At 27.7% G+C, this 24,751-nt stretch overlaps 1 protein-coding gene across 1 annotated transcript; it reads left to right on the top strand.

Moving 5' to 3' along the window:
- Positions 1-18,789: 18,789 nt before the first annotated feature.
- LOC8272372 (indole-3-pyruvate monooxygenase YUCCA6) lies at positions 18,790-23,494 on the top strand. The gene is made up of 4 exons (XM_002516534.3): positions 18,790-20,028; positions 20,892-21,140; positions 21,470-21,592; positions 21,798-23,494. Exons 1-4 carry the CDS (start codon positions 19,321-19,323, stop codon positions 22,023-22,025), a joined length of 1,308 nt encoding a protein of 435 aa, XP_002516580.1. The 5' UTR covers positions 18,790-19,320; the 3' UTR covers positions 22,026-23,494.
- Positions 23,495-24,751: the final 1,257 nt, after the last annotated feature.

Here is a 24,751-nt window from a genome sequence, read left to right as displayed (position 1 = left end):
CTAATGTATCTCTTTAATCCTCTTTATTTATTTATATTAAATCTTCCCTTGTTTTGCATTTCTAATCTTTGGTGGGAACAGGGTCATCCATCATTTGAAGTACTAACTTTTTAACTAGAGCTATGTCAGTAATCCTTCTTAGACTTACATGGCAATGAGACATTGGTAGGGCGGTTCAAGTTATCCTTTGTTGTGTGGTAATTAAAATAATAGGTTAAAAAAGGTTCAATACACTACCACAAACTACAAAACCCATTTGCTATCCTTTTTTCTTCAAGGAAAAGAAAACTTCCAGTCATACATTTTAATTTTTGAGTTATGTTCTTAATGTACAAGAAATATATAAGTGAAAACTAGATAAAAGTCTTCTCGTATGCTTAATATTTATTGCATTTTACTCTTGTTCTTCTGAAATCGATATTACATCCTTAAAAATTTATAAAATTTGTACTTTAATGCAAAAGTAAAAATATAAATAGATCTAAAATAGTCCAATTTTATCATAACTTGTATGTGTTCTTAAAAAAAGAAATTTTTTTATTTTTTTTATTTTTGAAGTTTCAAAAGAGTGTACATTGGAACCCATAGTTATGGACTCCAATATATTAATATAGAATATTTTCATTTTCAAATGAAATCCTTTAATATTTTGAACGACAGTCATTTAATATTTAAAAAAATCTTAAAATAATTAATTCTTCAAGAAATATATATATCCATAATTTTCCACCATAACGTACATTTCATGTCATTACTCGTCGTCCCGCTTCGATTTAATCTACATACTGAAATTGATAGCATTCAAAATTATGCAGATTCTAAAGTAGTACAATCTTGATAAGAAGTATGGCATCCCAAACTAATGAATGCTAAAAATATGGTCTTTGAAAATGCAGAGAATCAAAGTGTAAATATACTCTAATTATGAAGGCGTTATCGTAGTCTTTTCAAAATATGTTTCTACACAATATAAACACACACTACTAATTTTCTGTAGGCATTGTTCCTAACAATAATTACAAATTTATATAATTTGCGTATAGGAGACAGACCTAATTTTCTTTTTAGTGGTCATTAAGTTTAGCATGTAGACATAATTTTATTGGCTTAGTCCATTTACATGTGGCCAAGAGCATTAATTGCACAGTTTTGTGAAGCCACTTACTATTTTATTATTCGGCAAAGAGATGCTTGTTGTAATTATTTATTTCAGCCTTGTTTATTTTAATTTTTTAATAATTAATTCCCACTGAGCAGACGTTAATCAGATAGAAAGGGAACTTTTAAGTAATTCTTTTAAAAGGAAAACAGGTTTATGAACTTTTTGCTTTTTTTTTTTTTTTTTGTGGGCGTTTTGATATATTTTTAGATTATTAATCTTATTAATATTGAGTTTTTTTCTTATCTAATTTTAAACATAAAATATAATTAAGATGTCTATATGCCATATGGGATAAAAAAAAATTAATAAATTTTACTTTTTGAGATTGCGGAAAAAGTACATATAAATTAGGTTTAAAAAATTAATTTGCTACTACAAAATAAAATTTCTTCGAATCCATCAGGTATGCCTGTTGATTTGAGTAGCTCGACCGTTCGTATGTTTCTTTTTCTCCATTTTATTGATAACAAAATTTTTTTGATGATTAATGGTTGATGATGTGTTCGAATACAAATTTCTTTCTGATGATTAATGCTTGGTGATGTGTTTGAATATCTAATTGAAAATAAAGTCACATGGTGAAGAAAAAAAACCCTTTTTGAGCTAATAATTATAAAATATAATGAAATCCATGCATAATTTAAGTACTCAATGCCGAAAATTGAAAAGTTGAGCAGAAAAGTTCAAAAACTATAGAGATGGGCAAAAAAGAAGTTCTGAGAAAGTAAAAGGAGAAAGGGAAAAAAATAAAAAAATAGAAACAAAATTAATGGTATTATAATATATTCAAGAAACATTTGTACCTATCTTCACATATATCAAGATTCATGCATTCTTATGTACAAACATCAAATAAAAGAAATCTTATTAGCACCATAAATTGACACCAGCAAAAACATAAATATAAAGTTAAATTTACACAGTGCCTCCAAAAAGTGAAGAAAAGCCCTAAAAAGAGCCTTGTGCAGTATATGCTTAATTGATGCATGAATACATAGAAATTACTTAATTTTGATCTTTTCTTGCAGATGAAAACAAGAATATTGATATAAATTAGACAGAAACATGAGAAATTTCTGAAAAGAAAAAAGAAAAGGAGACTTGGGTTTGAAATGATGCTGATTTGATGTTCCTTTAACAATTTCTTCTTCATTATTGGATGATTTTTGTTCTTTCTCATTTTTTATTTTTATTTTTTAAGGGTCACTCAAGTTAATTAACATGGCTAAGGCAAAGTAGGTGCTTTTTAATTTTCCTTATATGATTGGTTTATATTATCCTCCAGCCGCTCAATGTATTTGGGATTAGAATCTTTTCACATGAGCTAATGGTTGCCTTACTTAGTAATATTATTTTATGTTAATTTGGTAGTTTGTTTTTCTGTGATATTTAGTTTGATTTATATAAGATAGTTATGCATTGCTTATTCTCTTGGAATCATTAAAAAGAGTTTCAGGACAAATGCCCTTTAAATCATGAAAAAGTTAAGTCCCCACAACTGTCCTATCAAGTTTTAATACATGAGTGAGAGTGATTAAATTATAATCTAACCATTATTAAGCTTCTTTTTTTTTCTTAAAAATAAATAAAAACTTAAAGGGTGGAAGACATGACCCACAGTGATTCTGAGCTATATAATTAGAGAATAAGTATGTATTATTATTATAAATTGCATAAGATGAATAGAGTGGTAGTACATGTATATCTAGCTTCTATAAAGTTTGTAATTTTGATCTTAATAGTCTAACCATTACTAGTGGAAGGTTGGCTATACATATATATGTGCATATCTAGCTTTTAAGAGATCACTTGGCTTTTGAATTTTATTTTAATTTTTATGGTTATTAAAATTACTATTGGGACGTATTTATTTTCTTCTCTTCTCATATCAAGATGTCTTAATCAAATAGATACATCATTTGTGCACATTGATCCTTGATGGAAAAAAAAAGTGTTATTTTGTTGTTAAAAAGTTCTTGTTTGAACTTATTAAATTGGAAACTTGCAATCATATGGAGTGAGAAGAACTCATAAAGATTTCTACAAAGTAAGGAAAAAAAAAAAAAAAAAAGAAGTCCACATGCATATAAACAGGCATCATTATCATCATCATCAAATAAAACACATATTGTAAGTAGATTCTCAACTGGAGCACCACTCATCCTACGCACAAGCATTACTAAAAACCAACCCCCAAATTCCAAAAGAATAACAACATTACAATTAGATTTGGTCATCTTTTTATTTTATTTTTTTGTTAAATCTATTTATTCAGATTTAATCAGCTCATATAACAATATTTATAATTTAAGATTATATGATTATCTTTACGTAATTTTTATTTAGACCGGACTTATTGAATAAGTCTAACAAAATATATTTTTAAATTTTGTCTAAAAAATATTTAGATTTTTCACATTTCATATTCGAAATTGCTTAAATAAAAGTACATACTCTAATTGGACAGATCGAGCGGGTATCCGAGACTGCAAATGAATATATATACTGTAACAAATTAAAAAAGCATTTTCAGATAAAATGTAAATGGCATTTTGTTAATTGTAGGATTTCATAATATTACATGCTATCACTTAAAATTCAATCATTTCTCACTTTTTTTGGTTGTTATTTTGAAACTTTAAAAAGGAAATGGATAGTTGGAGTAAAACCCATAACCAGGAATAGGATCTCCCAATTGAACCCGGAACAATAATAAATATAAAGTTTATTGTGGGAGAAGAATTGTACTTTTGGGTCATTTAATTTTCTGCTCATAATTTATGCATTAACTTTCTCAAGCTACCTGTGCAGGTTGCATGAATGAATATCAAAATCAAATTGATTCCTTCTTAATTCTGAAATTAAATTTGCTAAGATTTTCTATCTTGTCAAATCACTAAATTTGGTTCCACCAATGAACTGATAAGGTTTCTTATTCATTACTTGTTTAATTATAAAAACACTGATATAGTATTAGTTAAATTTACTGTTCTATACATTCATTTGAGTTGCTAAATGATTAAATTAACCAATGAGGAATAAAATAGTTATTGAATAATAATAAGAAGAAGACAGCAAACTTCTTTGCTTATTAACTACCAATTTTTTTATAACCTAAACAAGTCAACCAACAAGTGACTAATTATTGTTTATTTCTTTTCCTTAACCTCCAATATGAAAATATTCCATTTGCTTTTCCATTGTGAATCTTACTTTCAGAAAGCCCCAAAAAAGAAAAAGGAAGAAAACAAAATTGTTAGTGTAATTAAATTTAAAAAAAAATACATAATCTATTATCCTTTCTCTTTTTTCAGTAGTCTTTTTTTATTTATTAGTTCTTTTATTCTATTCCTCCTATTAATTTCTTTCTGCTTTAAAGAAGCATTTCAAATGGATCTAAACTTCACAATGAAGTAATTTTCAATTTTCCACTTTTAATTTGTCTTTGCCACACTTGACACCATCTTTCCCCATTAACATTTATTATATATTAATTTTCATGTGTTTAGTGCTAAAAACTTTCTTTAAGAACTTCCAAAGCTATAGTTGCTTTACTTTCCTCTTGCTTTATGACCCCACTTAATTTTGTAATGATTAGATTGATTTGGTTATTATATCTTTTAATACACTTCATTATACTATAATAAACTATAATTAATTAGTAGGTTTTGTTTAGAATCATCCTCTAATGCTTTTGGTTTATTTATGTCTAATCAGAGTAAAATACAAAAGATTGTCAACTTAGATTAAAATTTTTAGAGTTCTTTACAATGTTAAAGTGGAGAAATTTGTGCACGCCAGTCTTGGTTTTCTACGGATAATCATTGGCATAATGACAAATTATCTTACCTAATCACCAAATGTTTACATTAGGACTTTAATTTTTGTGTAGTTTTTCTCATTTTTTTTTTTCCAAATTTTATTTTTTAAAATTGAATTCTTTAAAATAATGGTCGGATTTTGTTAAATGGGTTTCTCTCTATTATTAAAAAAAATAAGAAATTTGTACATAAATTTCTAATTGCATTGATCCTTTAAACTAGTTATATCAGAGGATCATTTAAAGTCAGGACCAATTATTCATAAACTTATAAGTACTGAGGATGAAAACTAAATGCCCAAAAACAAGGAAGTAGAAACACCAAGTAAAACCAAAGTTACTTTGGCAAGTCTAATGTGGGGTTGGTAAAATCTTTCTTATGATCCTTCTATTTTTGTTGTTTCAATGAAGATTATAGAGCATAATTAAGGAGCTTTTTCTATTTATGCTTGTGTATGATGAAACCACCAATTTGTATGGCCCTACTAGTTTGTATTGGCATCATGTAAACCTAGAAAAAAAAAAATCTTGTAAGATCATAATTTGCTGACTAGAATGGACCTAAAATATGATTTCATAAAAGGTTATATAGTGATAAGGGCTTGTTTGGGTGAACCTGTTTGCAATTGCAACTTGAAGCACATGGTGGAGATGCCAATGAAAACTCTTAAGGGTTATGGCCTATGGCCATTATTGGATTCCATGTGGGCTATGCATACAAGATATGTAGTTTATGATGACCAATTAAAGAGGATAGGCATAAAAAGAAGTCACTAAACTAATGGGTGTATTGCACCTCTTAAGTGGGTATTAAAAGCCTTTCAATGTTTTTTTGTTTTTTAATTTTGCAATGTTTTTAAATAAAGTAATCCAACAAAATAATAATGCTCTTATAGGTAAAGAAAGGAAAGAGATAAAGAGTTCAAAAGTATTAGTGTGCAAAAATGCATGCTATAATTTTAGTTTTTATCTACAAAAGTATTATAATAAAAGATAATGATGTGAAGTACATCCCCTAATGCCAAATTTTGTTTCTTTATCCCAAGTTTGTACTATGGTATAAATATATATATATATATATATATATATATATATATATATATATATATATATATATATATATATATATATATATATATATAATTAAGAATATCTTTCCTATTAAAATATAATTATATTTCCTCAATTAATTCATACGTGTTACATATCGCATTTATATATATAGAAAATGACTTTTAAGATATACTAAAAAAATGTGATAAATAACAACTTCATAAGATTGATAAAAGAATAAGTAGTATTATTAATAGACTACATATTTGTATTATTGAGGGTTGCTTTTCCCTCTCTCCCTATCTCCTATATCAGTTTGTTAGCTACTCTTTTTCTTGATTGAAGGTTTCTTTTTTTTTTCTTTTCCTTTTGGGTTATTTTGTTATGATTATTGGAGTGATTGTGGTAGGCAATATTGGCATAAGTAGTAGAGTTGGCGATACTTTGATGCTAGCAGCACTATTTTCTATCTTCCCGCTTACTGCCGCCCACCCTTATTATTCCCTACCCTAGTGTACACAACACTTTTCACTCTGCTCTAATTTCACCCTCCATTTTCTGCCTATTTTTTCTATAATTGTTACATGTGTTTTTAATATTTTTATTGTGATTATATTTGGTTTTTGTCCTTCTTAAAAACTTGTAGTACATTTATTAAATGTATAATGGAGAATGAAGTTTGACTCCCTATATGTAGAAAGCCAAATTGACTCTTTACTTTATATTTTAAAAATAAAAAGTGTATTGGAATGTCATTTTATACTATAGCTCTTTAAAATAAAGAGTTTGACATATATAAAAAGTGCATCTTAGAGCTTTTCAACTATCTTTTTTAAAGTCGATCGCACCTTTCTATCTACATTAGTTGCTCGCTTGTCACTTAGGTAATCTCTTTGAAGACTATCACTACACGTGCAATAAATTTTATACAATGCTATTCTCTCTTTACACATTTTGATCTTTCTCTATCTCATACTCATGTAATGAAACCACAGAAGGTAAAAACTAAATACTAACCCTCACCTCACATATTCTAAATCGCATAACAAACTCTAAGCACCTATAATGGTTAAGGTTTGTAATTCATTGATATTTATTATTAGAAAAATTTCAATAACCTATCTTGTGATTTAACGTATTTTCATTTTAGGATCTATGATTTACTTTTTTTTTTTTTTACTTTGATACTTTGTGAATATAAACGTTAAATAACAGTCAAATTGCATAACATCGTTATCAAGTGCTGACTTGGTAGTTGAAAGAACAATAGTTATTGCGTGCCACATCAGAATCTTTTAATGATATTATACAGTTTAGTTGTTATTTGCTAACGGTTATATTCACAGGGTACTAAAGTGAAGAAAAGTAAACCAAAAATCCTAAAATGAAAATATGTTAAACCATAAGGTAGTTTAATAAAAAAAAATTCTTTATTATTTATACCTCTATTTTAAAGTAAAAATTTTATTTAATTGATAAATATATATATATAAGTTTAATCACCAATAAATATAAAAAAGAACAACCTATTAAGAAAAAAATAAATATAAAAATAATAGAAAACTTTTCATAAACATATTATATCATTTTTACTATGTAAATCTTTTTCAGAAATATTATTTTCCAAACTTCTTTTTTTCAAAAAAATACAATGTGATTGTTCTTTAGTTTTTTTTTTTATATTTTACTAAAAAATAACTAAATAAAAATTAAAAAAGAAACACAAAACTGTAATCTTAAAAAGTTAAAAAACCATATTTTTATATTTTGACATAATAAAAATAGAAAAAAAAAATCAATACTGTAAATTTGATTTAAAAAAAAAATATGAATATTTTTATTATTTTTTCCAAAAGAATATAAAGGAGGCCCACATAAATAGATCTTTGTATAAAATAGACTCACAACTTTTTTTTTTAATTTTTTTTTAACAGAATAGACTCTCGAGTTACGGAAGCCCGAGTGATTGGTTAGTTTGGGCTTTCCTTGGGCCCCCCCCTTTAATAGCCCATCACATTGATTATATAATAAAATATTATATATAAATGGTTATGGTCCCCTCTCTATATCATAAAAAGAAAAAGGAAAACAACTTAGGTAAGAGTGGGTTAGTAGCCTAATTAACATTCCATTTTAGTTCCCATTTGAAGGGGACTAAAGAATATTACCAAATATGGTATCACCTTTTTGATTTTCACTTTCCTTTACATACCGATTAAGAAGGGACTTTTATTTTTATTATATTTCTTTTTTACAACTTTTTCTTTTTTTTTTTCCTTTAATTTTATGCTCAAAATAAACTAGCGCCTAATAAAGCCTCCCTTCCTTCTAAATTGGAGAGAACAACCCTATTATTGTTCTCCACCTTCAAATCTAACATTAATTTTGAGTTCTTTTCCTTTTAATTTTTATTAACATTAACAAATAAAAGATGCAACTTTTCAAAAAATAATAATAATAAAAATATAGTTAGCATTCATGGTTTCTATTATCTCAATATTTTATCATATAACTTATTTTTATTGTTATTATTCGTTCATAGAATTAATCATTATATTTTATTTTTAATTTATATATGTTAGCAAACTATTTTTATCATCTGCCAATATATATATATATAGGAAAAAAGGAATATAGTTCTCAATTAAAGGTCCACTAGGGAGAATTAATTTTGATCTCACCAACTTTGAATTGAAGGGAGAATAGATGGGAGGATATTAATGATGCAGGAGGCGAAATTGAATTAAAAATAAAGAGATGAATGGAAAAGAAAGAAAAAGAAAACCCACAAATCTTGAAAGCCTCAAAGGAACGTATGGCTGCTTATTGCTGAACAAATCATCATAAAGCAGTCTTAGTTATAAGATATAAATTTGAATTGAAACCATATCGAAGTGGCAGGACTCCACATATTTGATGTACCATTAGAGAGGGTAAGTGGCTTAGGCAATTTCACAAGCATCTTTCAGTGATTAAGACTTGGTTACATTTATATTGGAAGAAGGTCCAATCAATCCTCATAACTATGGCCTAATTCTTAACTATCTACCCACACCCTCCTACACATGTCACATGGATTCGTCCGCAACACTATTCTAACCCTAGCTGCAAGATTTTACAACAGGTAAACATCTCTCTCCTCTGCTTGGTCTTCAGATTAGTTATTCAGCCGCGGACTTAGGTCTCTTCTCAAGTTAGCTATATTTGTATGAGCATTGTACGGCGGATGACAGTTTGTATAGTCACACTTAGCGAAAGTTGCTGTCATTGGTCAGCTTCTCTCTTCCTTTTTCTATTAATTGTATTGAGAAGCGACTTGTATTGGTAATATGTTTATTTGTGTTAGTTTAGAGTGGAACGTTAAGATAGCATGCACTCTGAGTGAATAAAGAATAAATGGAACTGTAGATTGTAATTAATTTCTTAAATTTAATTTTTTAAGAAAAAAAGACAATATTTTATTTATTAGAATTAAGAATATATTTTGATTAATTAGTAAAATAAAAATAAATACAATCAAAATGTATAAGAGAAAATATCACTTGAATAATGAAAATATATATTTGCCTTGGCCAACCAGATGAACCTAACTCTTCTAATTTACAACTCGATAATTAGTGCTCGACTTACATTAACTTAGTCTTCAAATGGGCGCGCTGCTAGAACATAAATAAAATAATTTCTCATGATTAATGTTTTAGATCTACAAAATTTCAACAAATATCTCTACTAAAAATATTTTAAGTCTCATATAAGATAATATCATAAATCCCATAAAAAAATACTGAAAACCCAATGAGGAAATATTCAAGAAAAGAAAAAACAGATGAAAAAATAAATAATTGTTTAGATCAGCTCACCATAAATGATGGTCAATGTCTAACTCGTATCAAGCATAAAACAGTAGCAATAGGATAAATTGTTTGTTTGTGATTTCGACTGGTTATCTACCAATCTTTCCTTTGATTCAATCTGTTTAGGTAAAAAAGAATTGTTAGTTTTGCTTTCTTCTTCCATGTGCACTAGCTTCAGTCAAAAAGAAATTGTCACACTTTTTTGCCAACTTCTGATGCATCTCTCCTTGACTGAAAATGACTTGATAAGTACCAACATTCAGAAAGTTTAATTTTTGAATCTCACAAATAATTTTCTAATGATTATATACCTATAAAACTGTTCTTTGAGAGAAAGGTATCAACATTAGATTATATATAAAATGCACACATGCATCTACTTGTCATTAAAGTTGGAACTAGCTTTTTGCAATATATATATATATATATATATATATATATATATATATATTCTTTTCCTCAATCAAAATATATTTAAAAATTATATTGTGTTTGATTAAAATCTATAAAATTTATTATATACAGATTTAAAGTTTATGTGTTCTGATTGAAATCAAAATTAATATGAAATTCTCCATATTTCAATTTGTGAAATTAGTTACAGTTAAACTAAATTCTAATAAAATATGTAGAATTTTCAAATGAATTCTATATTAGATCTCATAATGCCGAAATATCTTTTTTATGTTTATTATTTTTTATTTTACTTTATATCTCATGTCTTCTTTCTCAAATGAAATGAGTTCTTTAACACAGTGTGTAATTTTGATAAACCTAACATTAGTAGCTTAGAGTAAATCTCTATAGTCTACAAGAGTTTGGTACATTAATTAAACTGCAAAAATATATCAGAAAAGGTAAGAGGGGAAAATCATAGCAAAGAAGTATTAAGGTATTGGGAAGTTGGGCGTGGGAGACAAGCAATGGTGAAAATGTAATGCAAATAGTAGAGAGAAACGTCCCCATCAAAATGTGGCCAAAGACAAAAATGAGGAGGAGGAGCAGCTGCTGTGCACCGTACTACAAGTTGAAGCAAGAAAACGTTAGTACTGAAGAAAGTGCGATCCTTAATATTAGTTGGCCAACCGATGAATGTTCCCTCCAGAGGGGAAATCTCTTTCCCCGGTGCGGTTACCAAAGATCATGGAACCAACACCTTGGGGCTTATTTCATTGGTGCTCCACACCACCACCACCTTCTCTCTCACTTCACTCTTTCATTCACAACTCCCCACTGCATAATCATTGCCTCGCTTTCAAAAAATTTCCTTTTTTTTTTTTTTTTTTTCTAAATTATTATTATGTATAACAAAATATTTTACTTTCATTTTAATCTATCATTAAAAATATATCTTGTGTTATTCCGGTTAATATTTACTCTTAAAAAATGTGAATATCATATAATATAATAAATTTATTATAAAACGCCATAATGTTAGTATTTCGTATATAAATTTCAATTTTCTTACTTTTTATCAAATTTATTCTTTACGAGATGACAAATATATCTAAAAAAATTATATCCGGTGGTAGATTCAAATTTTAAAACGCTTATTTTTCACATCTTTTTACGATAATTTGAGTTTCTATAAGCTGAAAAATTTATTAAAAAGAGAACGCTTAAATATTTATTTATTTTTTAAACCATTGAAGAGAAAAAATAAACATTTGGAACAAAAAAAGAAAGAAAGGGGTCTTAAGGGAGTCTAATTTTCTTTTTTTCTTTAGCTATTAAAGCAAATTATTTTTCTGGGATATCCAGAAAAAAAGAAAGAAAGGCTCCAAAAAGATCTAACACACACACACACACACACGCATATATATATATATATATATATATATATATATATATATATATATATATATATGTTGTTTTGAAATTTTGGCTCTGCCAATGTGTATAGGCATTTCCGGTAGTACAAAAATAAATAAAGTTGAGTAAGAAACAAAGGCAAAATCATTGATACCCGAATCTCTAAGAAGAGCCTCCAATAATAAAAATTTGAAAAGATTATAAGAGTGTGTGGAACTCTAGTAAGTAAAGTGGGTGTATATATTATGGAGGTAGGGATGTTCTTTTTGTGGTAGAGGGAAAGTGGCATTCAACCAGAGAATCAGAGTAGTAATGGAAATTATGAATGAGAATATTGAAAAAAATGTAGTTTTCTCCAAGGATTCTTCACGCCAACTAACCATAACTCAGAACCTGAGGATTATTTGTCTGCCACAACAAAATGGGTTGGTGTCAACAATTATAAGTCAGACTTCTTTGCATGAACCTTAAAATGCCACAAGAAAATTAAATTCTTTTTCTTTAAAAAAAAAAAAAGCCACCCTTCAAAATCACTATGCTTTTATACTCCACCACTATAGAAAAATAAAGTTTGCGAACTAAAAATCTACCAATATTCTCATAATGTATGATCTAAAATATTCTAAATTCTCGTGCACAAATTCTCTCTCTTCCATCATATCTCTAAATTATATAATTATATATGAATCATCAACCCATTTAATTATCTAAAGGAGTTAATTATAGTCTTTTGAATTATTAATTTGTATTACTTTTGAAGATCGGTTAAGATGATAAAAGTACTTATTTAAAGATTGAATAGCTAGACTCTCTTGTATTATATGTATCCGCCGTTTACTAGACTCTAGCATTTACCATGATACATAAATATTTAGCTAATTATTCAAGGAAAGGAAAATAAAAAGAAAATAAAAGGGAAAGAAAGAAAGAAAGCAGTAAGATGGTTAATGGAGTAGACAATTTTTTGAATGTTGTAAAATAAATATTCGACCGTCTAGCAAATGTATTTATGTGAAAATGGAATTATTTTAATTTCACTACAAATAAAAGGAAGACATACAAATTTAAGTAATAATTGGGGGTAGAAAGAAAGAACCGATATTTGGCCAATGGAGAACTGACTCTTCCATTGGGCAAAAGGCAAACTAATATATTAACCATAACTTAACATGGATTACAATGATTTTTAAAAGCAATGATTAGATTAAGAATAGTATATGTGAAAGTTTGTGAGTAGAATCCGCCGACGTTTAAAGAACAACCACAAAGTATAAAGCTAAACAAAAGCCTGAGGATAGTCTAATCAACAAACTATATTTTTTTACTGCCCAATTACTTTGAACGCAATAATTAGGTCAAATGCCTTGCTTTTAAGCATAAACTAGTTAGTCAGGAAAATAAAGGAGCATATAAAAGCTATCTCACTCTTCCAATTGAATTGCAATTCGCACGATTCATATATAATTTAAGATAAAAAATTACTTTATTTTTAGCTCGTGAACTTAGTGAATACAAAGTTATACGATAGTGTCTCATTTTTCTAATTCAGTGACTTTCTTTAGATCTATTTCTGTGTACTCTTGTTCATGACCTCAAAAACCTGCTTCACGCCAATGAAAAGGAAAGATTAAAGGGTAATGTCAGTCTTGTTTCTACATACTCTTTTACTCAAAGACTTGCTCTCTAAATGGTTTTGATAAAATTAGTGATCAAACATTTGCATCACTATGTTGAAATTCTTAACTTAATGATAAAAATCATGTCTATTTTGGAAGGGACAACATGAAAATTGAATATCCGAGTTCGAAACTTTACTACTAATACTAAATACTCACCAATTACTATAAAAAAAAATTAAAATTTGGATAATCAAAACTCGTAATTTAAATGTTTGGTAAATTATTGTTCGATTTCATTCCGTATGACTCAGTGTCTTATGTTATTTTGGATTAAAATTTGTTGAATATAAGAACATGATGCTTTGCCCGACTACTGCTTTATATTTTTAGCATTATAGATATATATTATAGTTAGGGTGTATGGAGTCATTCATTGCAAACACAATAACCTTATTATGAAGATACAGCATTATAGTATTTCATTAAGAAAGCATATTAAATTTAATAGAATCATTCATGGCGACCAGAATAGGAACATTCTTTCATGTATATTACTACATACATAAAACATCATTCTATATTATATATTTATACTTCTCATTAAAGACATCTGATTTTAATTCGGATTAAACAACTGCCTAGAATTTTACATTCTCTAAATCATGTTTTTTTTTTTCATCCTCATATAATTTCCAATCAATCAATACTGAGAGATGAATCGCTTTTATTTATTTGTTTTTATTTATTATGCATTCCTATGTTATGAGGGTAGATTTCATACCTAGTCCTTGGCAATAAAACCTTTTACATTTTAATTTTTTTTTACATATACATCTAGAATTAATCTAGAGCGTGTCGGATAGTACCCTTACGAATGGCAAAATACTTCTTCAAGAGTTTTAATTACAATTGCATATCCAATATTCAAATTCGAAATTTTAGTTAAACTAGAAAATATCATTACCATCTTATTTATGCGCTCTTAAATTTATATTTTAGTTTTATTTAACTTGTTTTTGAAAATATAATATAACGTAATATCGTATTGATGTAAATTTATCAAACTCATAAAAAATGTTTAATCTATATGGGGTTATGAAGCTACTAAACAAAAATAAAAGATTTTAGCTTAAAGTGAACTTAAGTTCGATATATATTTTTTAAATTTATATACATAAGTCACAATCTAATTGAAAATTTATATATACATATAATCCGATATAAATTTTTAACCTAAACTTTTAGATTTTAAAAAAATCTAACAGACCCAGCATTTTATAGACAATCTAGTTGTCAATAAGTTTATACGTACTGTTCTTGGAATCATGTCTAAAATTATAAAATATCAAATCAAACTTTAGGAAATTCAGTTTTCTATATTTATAATATATAAAAATACAAAAAGAGAACATATAGTAAGCAAATTTACTAAAAAGCCAACATTAAATTATTACCATATAATCTTAAAAGATGAGATTATTTTAATAATTAATGTAATCTTTTATTCTCATGAAGAAAAGAATATACTATTTTATAAAATAAAATATTATTTTTTAGTTAGGAAATAAATCATATACTATCTAAAGGTAAATCTATAATGAATTAATAGTATATATTTTTTTATATGAGGAATAGTTGTCTAATTAGAAATTAGTCATTTAGTATTAAAATATTATATTATAATAATTCAATAATAAGAAATATTAATTAATTTATTGTAGATTATATTTTTATTTTAATGAGAATGTCAGATTAAAAAATTTGATATGCAATATAATCAAATAAGAAATAAAAATATAAAAGAGGTGCTTTTTACCTCATCTATACAAGAAAAATTGATATTATTTTGTTATTTCTTTTAAAATAATAGTGTGGTAATCCATACTTATACAGTAAGACATATGACTTTTGTTGCTATTTAATTTGTGATAATAGTTTTATGATTATAATCATGTCCTTAATTATTTTTTAATTAATTGAAATTATATGTATTATCAATAGATTTATATTCCTTCCGTATAACTTTGATATGTTATCTTTTTTCTTTTAATCCGTTCAAAAATATAAATCATTTTTCTTTTTAGTTATTAGTTTAAGATTAAATATCTAAAATATTCTTTATTAGCTAACATAAATATCAATTTTTATAATTAATTTTTATTTATTTTACTTTAAAATTATAAATTATTAAATAATTTTTTTAGTTTTAACACAAATTTCTTTATTTAAATCTTAAATTTTCTTTTAATATATTGTTAATTGCATCAATGTTTAGATTTTCATGCATTCTATTAAAATGTTTAGTAAGGGTATTTTAATAAGAAAACAGTTATATTAATTGAAAAAACTGAATGATTTGTAAATTAAAAAATAATCTATCAAAATTAGACGAAAGAAATATAAAATATGAATTACGTGTCATTTATTAGTATTAAATAGTAAAATTTACGGTGGAAGTGAACGGGGCAAATTGAGAAAAAGTTGTAAAATAGATCACATAAAAAATTAAAAATAACATTGTTGTCAGTCAGCTTGGCTTGTTGCTTTAAACACAAAATCAAGATTCAGAAAGCCATTGACTAATGACTATTTAATGGCTCTTGCAATTGCCGGTTTGGCCGCCTCCATGGCCACCAGCTCCAACCACTCTATTATCAATGCACATATCTCTATTTTCCAGTGCCTTTGCACATCCTTTCCCTCCCTCACTACTTTTAATGGTCTCAAAAGGCATTCTAGAAATTCAAATGCTATACATAGAAATTGGTACAAAAATCAACTAATATTGATCCTATATTTAGCAATACTTAGTCAAAGCAACTTAGCAAGAGAGTGATCAACTTAATATCTTCATTTGTGAAAATTGGAAAGTTTAGAATTCGATCAGTATTATTATGTGTTTATCGTGTTTATAATGAATATAAAGAAATAACTACTTTCAGTTATGTAACTACGACCAATTCTAATAAATAAATAAAATTAATTAATTAAGAATATAAATTTTGCTATTTATTTTTATTTTATTATTCGTGATTAGATTTTTTAATAACTATAAAATATAATTTATGACTCTATAAATTAATTATTAGTTGAACTTTAAAACTCTTTTCAAAAGTAAATATATCAATTAAGACTAAGTTCTTTTTTTTCTTTGTCTTAAAATACATTTTACTTCCATTTTTAATTATTAGTTTAATAATTAATATCTTTCACTAATGATTTTAAAATTCCAACTTTTATCAAAAGTGTAACATAAGTATTTAAAAGAAAAAATGACAAATTTAATGGTATCAATCAAAGAAAATTCGATTTTGTAATCCGAGTAATAATTAAAAAATTTCTAATTAAATTAGATGAAGAGAATAATAAAGTTGGCTAAACATAGTCTAATTGGAAAAGAATTGATTAAATACAACTTATTGTACATTAGAGAAAAGAAAACGAGTCAAATTATTTTGAGCTTATTATCTTGTAATCTTGGTAATGAGAAGGGGATTTTATTTTATTTTTCATATGTTAAAATATAAATTATAATATTTATTTTTAAAATGATTTCACATCATTACTATATAAATTTTATTAATTTTAAGAAGGAGTAATAACATGCCTCTCATCCATATAGTATGACTATTTTTGAGTAATACAAAGAAGGAAAACATAAATTGACATTAAATTAAAGAGCACATGCATGTGGTCACTAACATGAGGATTGGGATTTTCTTTGTTTCCAAATTACACGAGAAACATGAAAAATTATCATAATGGGGGCATTAATTAGGAGTAGAAAAGAAAATAGTGGAAAAGAGGAATTAATGATATGATTAAAGGCATTTAATTTAGGGACACACTACTCATTAACATCATATCATATATGATCATGCTAATTGTAATATTGTAATTAATTAAATAATTTTCATTATCACCACCTTGACCATCAAATCAAAATTCTATAATTATAGCACCCAAATTCCCATTTGCAGGTCAACTCAAAGTTTTAATTTGTTGGAATTAACATGATTGACTTTTTGGATCTATTTTCAGACCCTTAATAGTACGTTCAATTGAAATTTGTTTGAGAACACATCATTATTGCCCAAATCAAATGCACATGAATGGAAAATCCTTCACATTTTCACTTCCATTTTTTCTTTTCACTTTTAGCTGTTATCTTCTCTCTGTCTTACTTTTCCATGATTACAAACCCCAACTTGTCTTTGAAAGAATTATTAAAGACATTTCCTACATTTAACACACACACACACACAAATAAAAAAAGAAATTTTATTTATATTAATCTAAATGTGCTAATTGCTGTGAGATTCCTTCTATCTCTTGTTCTTGATAGATTGAGTTTTTAAAAAAAAATAATCTAAAATTTTCATCCTGACTTTTAATATTTGATCAATTAGAAAATGACATAATAGGTATTTTTACCTGTAATAATTAGAGAAGATTATAAATTTAAATATTTTTATTTACTATTTATTAATATATCACCGTGAATGCAAAATGATGATTATTTTCTATTTTGTTCCGTATAATAAATTTTTTGAAAAATAGATAAATAAATGGTTATTTTTCTCCCTCTTTTCTTTGTGTTGGAAGACATCTTAGTTACAATTCATACTCCACATACAAAAAAGGCCCAAGTTGGTCCGGTCCAACACATAGCCAACCATACAAATAATATCATTGCCATATTCAATAGGAGAAACACACTTACTTGGCGCTGTCTTCTAGATTGATTTAACTCATTAGCTTAAGAATAAAACTTTTTGCCTGCTCTATCTATGAATCAAACCGATAAATAATTGATACATATTTATTAATTTTAAATGATAAAGTATATATTAATCATTAGTAAACCAATAAATAATTGATATATATTTATTAATTTTAAATAATAAAATACGTATCAATCATTTAATAACAAAATATAAAACACTAATATATATACGATTAGAAATTTTATCAAATGATTTTGTCATACAATTAAAAGTCCTCTTGATGATCTTCTCTTTTACTAATCCACACCCAATAAACATATCTTTAAGTCTCTCGTGACAAATGGAGCAACGTTCTATATTTAGGCTTCAAATAAAACCTATAGACTAATTTTCAAGACTATAATGAATCATATAATATACAATTTATTTATTTTTATTTTAACTCTTACCTACATGTAGTTTATAATATATTTATAAAATTATCTTTTAATTTTAAAATATTGAGAGAATTTAATAAAAATAATATATATCACATTAAATAAATAAGAGTTAGAATAACAATAGATGAGATGTTTAGAATTTTTTATACAAAATTAATAACTCTATTTTAATTTATTTATTACATTAATTATGTACATATGTATTATATAAATAACTATAATATGACCCCACTTCTAGTTTATAACACTTTACCCTTGATATAAATTCTTCAATGAACAAAAGGAATATATATACACATATCACCATCTCTCTCATCCTCTCTCTCTCTCTCTCTCTCTCTCTCTTGTCCCTCGCACTCGCATTCATTCTTGAATGTTGATTTAGCCCGAACCTCTTTGCTCATCATCCGGTTTACAATTCAAGAAGAGGGATTCAAAAAAAGAAAAGAAACAGAGGGAGAGAGAGAAAGAAAAAAAAAACTAATTCTTAATAGTGGATAAGACCCTCTTAATCCACTCCAATATTTAAGGAATTAAGAGACTTAATCTCTGTTTTTAGATAAGAATAGAATTTCATTTACGCACCAAATCTGGGCTTAATCTATACCCTTTCCTACACACACCAAAAGAAAAAAAAGAGCACGTTTTTTGGTTTTAGCTTAATGGATAAATTTCTTGATCAGTTTGTTATTTTCCTTGAACTCAAATTTTGAAGTTCAAGAACTCCTTCCGTCCATATATTTGCTTTTCTTATTTTAACTATTCTTTTTAGTAGCAGCAGCAGCAGTAGTAGCAGGAGTTGGAGTAGTGCTGTTGTTGTTCTTGTACTGTTCATGGATTACTGCAGCTTGAGAGAAATAGAAGGGAAACAAGCACATGATCCGATATTCATTGAGAATATGAATAAAAAAAAGATATCATCTTTAAGGTGTATATGTGTTCCTGGTCCGGTAATTGTTGGAGCTGGTCCTTCTGGTTTAGCAGTAGCAGCTTGTTTAAAAGAAAGAGGTGTCCCTAGTATAGTACTGGAAAGATCCAATTGCATAGCTTCTTTATGGCAGTTAAAGACTTATGATCGTCTCCGTCTCCACTTGCCAAAGCAATTCTGCGAGCTTCCACTTATGGGTTTTCCTCAAGGATTTCCAACTTACCCTACCAAGCAACAATTCATTGATTACTTAGACAAATATGCAGACAAGTTTGATGTCAGACCGCGCTTCAATGAGACTGTTTCACACGCTGAATATGATCAAGTTCTTGGGTTTTGGCGCGTGAGGACTGCTGGTCCTAAAGTTGAGGAAACTGAGTATGTGTGCCGGTGGTTAGTGGTGGCTACCGGAGAGAATGCGGAGGCACTGGTGCCGGAGATTGAAGGAATGGGAGAATTTGGCGGTGATATAAGGCATACAAGTTTGTATAGAAGTGGTGAAGAGTTTAGAGGGAAAAAGGTTTTGGTTGTTGGTTGTGGTAATTCAGGAATGGAAGTTTGTTTAGATCTATGCAATCATAGTGCCAAGCCTTCACTTGTGGTTAGAGATACGGTAAGTACTGATTTTCTTTTACCTTTCTTTCTCTCTTCTTAAACCAACAGGTTCTTGAAAGGTTCTCTCTTTCTTTAAGCTTTTCCTTTTCTGTCAATTCAATTCTTGAGTTTTTTTTTTTTTTTTTTGTCTAAAAAATAAAGAAGCTAGTTTTTGATTGAATAAAGTTACCTAATGTTTTAATTTTAGTGTTTCTTTAAAAGTTGATTTAGCATAATTAAGCAAAAGCCTCAGTTTTATTAAATTTATAAGAAAATTTAAATGTAAGAAATAGAAATCAAAAGTATTAATGGTAGTATTTGTATTGTTTTTGTTTTGGAAAGTAGGCCTTTCTTTCAAATGTCAAGCAAAACCCACTCCAAAAGTTCGTCTAATGAATAGGTAAAAAAAGTTTAAAAATAAAAAATTGGTTTGACAAAGTGTAGCAAGTCTCATTGTATTTCATAACAATTTCCTTACTGATTTTGCCACTGACTTCAAGTTCCAACTGTTCAAAAGAAATAGGGGTTTTTGTATTCTAAATTACATAATAACAAAGGAGAATATCACTTGAACTTTCACTTTCTTGAGATTCCCAAGCATGCGCAACAACATTGATTAGAATCATATATATATATATATATATATATATATATATATATATATATAGAATCTTTGTATATAAATAAATTGTCACTATACAATTATCCTCTTTTTCTTTGAATGAAATTTTCTTGTCCTAAAGAACCATCCATACCTCTAATAATAGGGCAGTAGTAGAGGCAATTAGCCCATATACAAAACAAAAGTGCAATTATAATTATTATTTAATTTATTTTGAAAGGGTTTGTTTGTTTAATTGTTGTGTTGGTTGAATGTTGAAGGTGCATGTTTTACCAAGAGAGATGCTAGGAAAATCAACTTTTGGGTTGTCCATGTGGTTGCTAAAGTGGCTGCCCATGCGCCTTGTCGATCGGTTCCTGTTAGTAGTGTCAAGGTTGATGCTCGGCGATACTTCAAGATTTGGATTAGACAGGCCGCAATTGGGTCCCCTTGAACTCAAGAACATGTCCGGCAAGACCCCAGTCTTAGATGTTGGGACACTAGCAAGGATCAAAAGTGGAGACATTAAGGTACTTTCTTTTCCTACTACTAATTATCATCTACATCACATCACTTTTCTTACTACTACTGCTACTACTACTACTCTTTTCCTTGTAGCACCAAGCTCAAGCTCACTGCTTTTGCCTACTGTTTGAAACAATCGTACCCTTTTGCTTTTCTTGATTTCTTAGGCAGTGTCCCTTTTTGTTCCCTTTTCCTTTTTGTAAATATTTTGAATCTACCCTTTAAATTTTTAGTACCCATAAGATCCAAAATATGTTCACTTTTTTTTTTCTTTTCAATTTGATTCCAGTTATTAAGTATTGTCAACTTCTAAATTGGACACTATTGGGTGTAGGTATGTCCAGGAGTTAAGAGGCTGAAACGACATACTGTAGAGTTTGTTAATGGGAAATTGGAGAGTTTTGATGCTATTGTCTTGGCAACAGGTTATAAGAGCAATGTGCCGTCTTGGCTTAAGGTAAACCCTTTTTGCCATCTTCAATATCTTTGTATTTTTTTATTAAAAAAAAAAAAGAACTTTGTATATGATGCATGATTGTTAGGGATATCATAAGTTATGTTATTTTCTGCACCAAGTGCCTTATAAAAACTAAAAAGAGAAGGAAAAGAAAAAAAAAAAAAAAGGAAAAGAGAATAACATGGGCTTGAATTGCAATTGTCAGGAAGGAGGACAGATGTTTTCAGAGAAAGATGGGTTGCCAAGAAGGCCATTTCCAAATGGGTGGAAAGGTGAAAGTGGGCTATATGCAGTGGGGTTCACTAAACGTGGTATTCTTGGTGCTTCAATGGATGCAAAAAGAATAGCTGAAGATATTGAAAGATGTTGGAAAGCTGAAGCTAAGCATTCTATGGCCTTTGCTAGATCACTTTTGCCCCAAACATCATCATGAATTCTTTTCTTTTCTTTTTGCCTTACTTTATTCTTTAGATATATAAATATATTATATATTATATATAAATAGAATTATAGGATATTGGAGGGTTTTTCTTCAATGGTTGCCAAATGTTGGTACCAAAGTTAGTACTCCTCCAATAGAGGGAAAAGGAAAAGAAGAAAAAAAAAACAGAGAAAAAAAAAAGTATAAAAGAAATGAGAGTTGTAGCTGGGAAGAGGCCTTATCTTCTTTTAAAGAATGACACCAAGCCTAGCTAGGCATTGGAAAAAGAGGAATTTAAGAAGCAAAGAAAGGAAGAAGGTTTGGTGTGTGGGATTAATTGGGGGGACCTCAATCAGCTGTGTGTATATCTTGTACATTACCATTTTTCTCTAATTAGGTATGACTTTTCAGAGAGGAAGGGGAGATGGTGGTGGTGGTGGTGGTGGTGGTGGTGGGTTGTTTGGTATTTGTTTTTCTAAAAGTTATATGATTTGATTGTGATTAACCTTTTAAATTATCTTATTTCATGGGGTTTTGAATTGGATGAAACTTGAGAGTGGAGAGTTTTAACATTCTGATGTTCAAATTTCTCTAATTTAGCTTTTGCATTTGCTTCATTTTTCAATCATTAATTTTTTTTTTTTTTTTTTGAGGCTTTTGTTTCAAGGTGACTTCTAAGCAAAAGAATTACTTCTAATGGAATCCTTACTTACATAATGACTTGTTCTTCTTATGCTTCTCTTTTTTCCATTTTTTTCATAATCTTTTCTTCTTTTCTCCAAGCACTAAATCATTCAAGTACTGGCCAGGACCACCACTTTTCCCCGGAAAATACATATGAACATTTGAATATCAGCATAATTATTAAAAAAGACAAAAAGGAAATTACCATATATCAATCTTGCCTCATTTTTTTCTTCTATTCCCATTATAAATATTACCTGTTAAAGTCAGTTAATTACTCTTCAGTAATCAAGTGTATAATCATTTCAAAAAATTTCAATTTGCTTAAAAAGATATTAATTTCAATAATAACCTATCTATGTTTAAAACAGTGATAATAAGCAACACTAAACAAGGTACCCATTTTGGCAATTACATCACTCAAAAAAATGTTTTTACCAATGAAAATAAGAGCTATCCAGCAATAGCAAATTAATGTTTTGGTCAGCCAATTCAGAAAATGCCTAAGCACATATAAAAGTGTATTGCCTTGCCTTTTCTGTAGAGTAAGTGGTAAAACTTGAAATGGGCAAGCAAATGTGATATTCTTGGAATCTTCTTAAAACAAAAACAAAAGCAATTTGTAAATATGGTGCTCTTCATAGTCATATAAATCCAATCAAAGTAATTGGTAGACCCACCAGCAGTCACTGTTTTTATCAACCTGAAAAAAAGTTCAAGTAGGTTTTGGCCAACATAAATATCAGTTGGATTGTTTGATCTCTGACCCCAAATTAAAAAGGGCAACAAAAAAAAAAGTGAAACTAAATCAAACCATTTGAGGAAAAAGAAAATGTTATCATTTCATGGAAAAGATTATTAGAAGGTTAGTGCTATACAGAAAGAGAGAAAGTGGCATTGACTTATCATTGGGCAGAATTTAAAATTTAATTAAATTATAGTTAAAATATATAAAAAAGAAATTTGTATAATTTTTTTAAATGTAACTCTCTCATTAAAACAGAGGGTTATTCTTATTAGAGGATTAACAACATTTATATTACTATAGAATAATTCTTGAACATAAAACAATATGTGAACTTCTAATCTATAAATTTATAATTAATTTCTTCATTATTTCCTAAAAAGTTAAATTAAAAGAAGTACTCATTGCAAATCAAAATTATACCCTCTTAATCTTAGAAGCATAAAGGAAATAATTAATGCAATCCCTCTCACTATAATTTTTAGGATTAATGATTTCTACAGGATGATAATGCAAACAATGCAACTTTATTCTAAAGGATATAAATTATAGTATTTAAGAAGAAAAATATGAATTTGATAACATCTATTATTTAGTTGAACAAGAAAATTCACAAATCCAAGTTTTATTCATAAAGTGGAATTTCTCAAACTAAGGATTTTGAAAACCCATATCTCTTGGTTTTGAAAAATTGCCTTTCTGGTACATAAAAAATTCCACAAAAAGAAATTGTACAAATCTATAAAACTGAAAGTCCAATTTTATAATTCCAAAAGGTCTTAGCTACAACAGGGCATAATCAAGTTGATATAAGATTCAATCCAAAAATTCAAAGCTCGAAAATCAATTCAAACTTCATCGAGTCTCAATTTCATTCGATAATATATATGATATATTGAAACTCGACTCAATTTGATTACTTAATTAAGAGAATAAAATAATCAAGTAATAAAAGCTCAAATTCAATTAAATTCCATTTATTTAGATTGAATTTAACTCGATTACTACATGAAGGATAAAATAAAAAATGTTAATAGAAAGTACATTAAGCTTCCGAGTTTGCTAAGTCGAGTATTATAGAGCTCTATTTCAATTGATCAAATTACTTGAGTAGCCGGCGCTCAAACTCTACTTGATTAACAATAAATTAATCTTAAATTTTCTTAATCGATGTAGAATTTGCGAGTTTGCTCAATCAATTACACCTTTAAAGCCACAGCCCAATTAAACTGTTTCAATCATAATAAAAAAAACTAATATATTTAGTACTATGTATAATTAATTTAGAACGTATCGGATAGAACTCATA

This window comes from Ricinus communis, chromosome 3 (genome assembly GCF_019578655.1).
Source record: "Ricinus communis isolate WT05 ecotype wild-type chromosome 3, ASM1957865v1, whole genome shotgun sequence".
Classification (NCBI taxonomy): Eukaryota; Viridiplantae; Streptophyta; class Magnoliopsida; order Malpighiales; family Euphorbiaceae; genus Ricinus; species Ricinus communis.
Note: the sequence above shows the minus strand (reverse complement) of the source record. Positions and strands in the feature narration are given on the sequence as shown.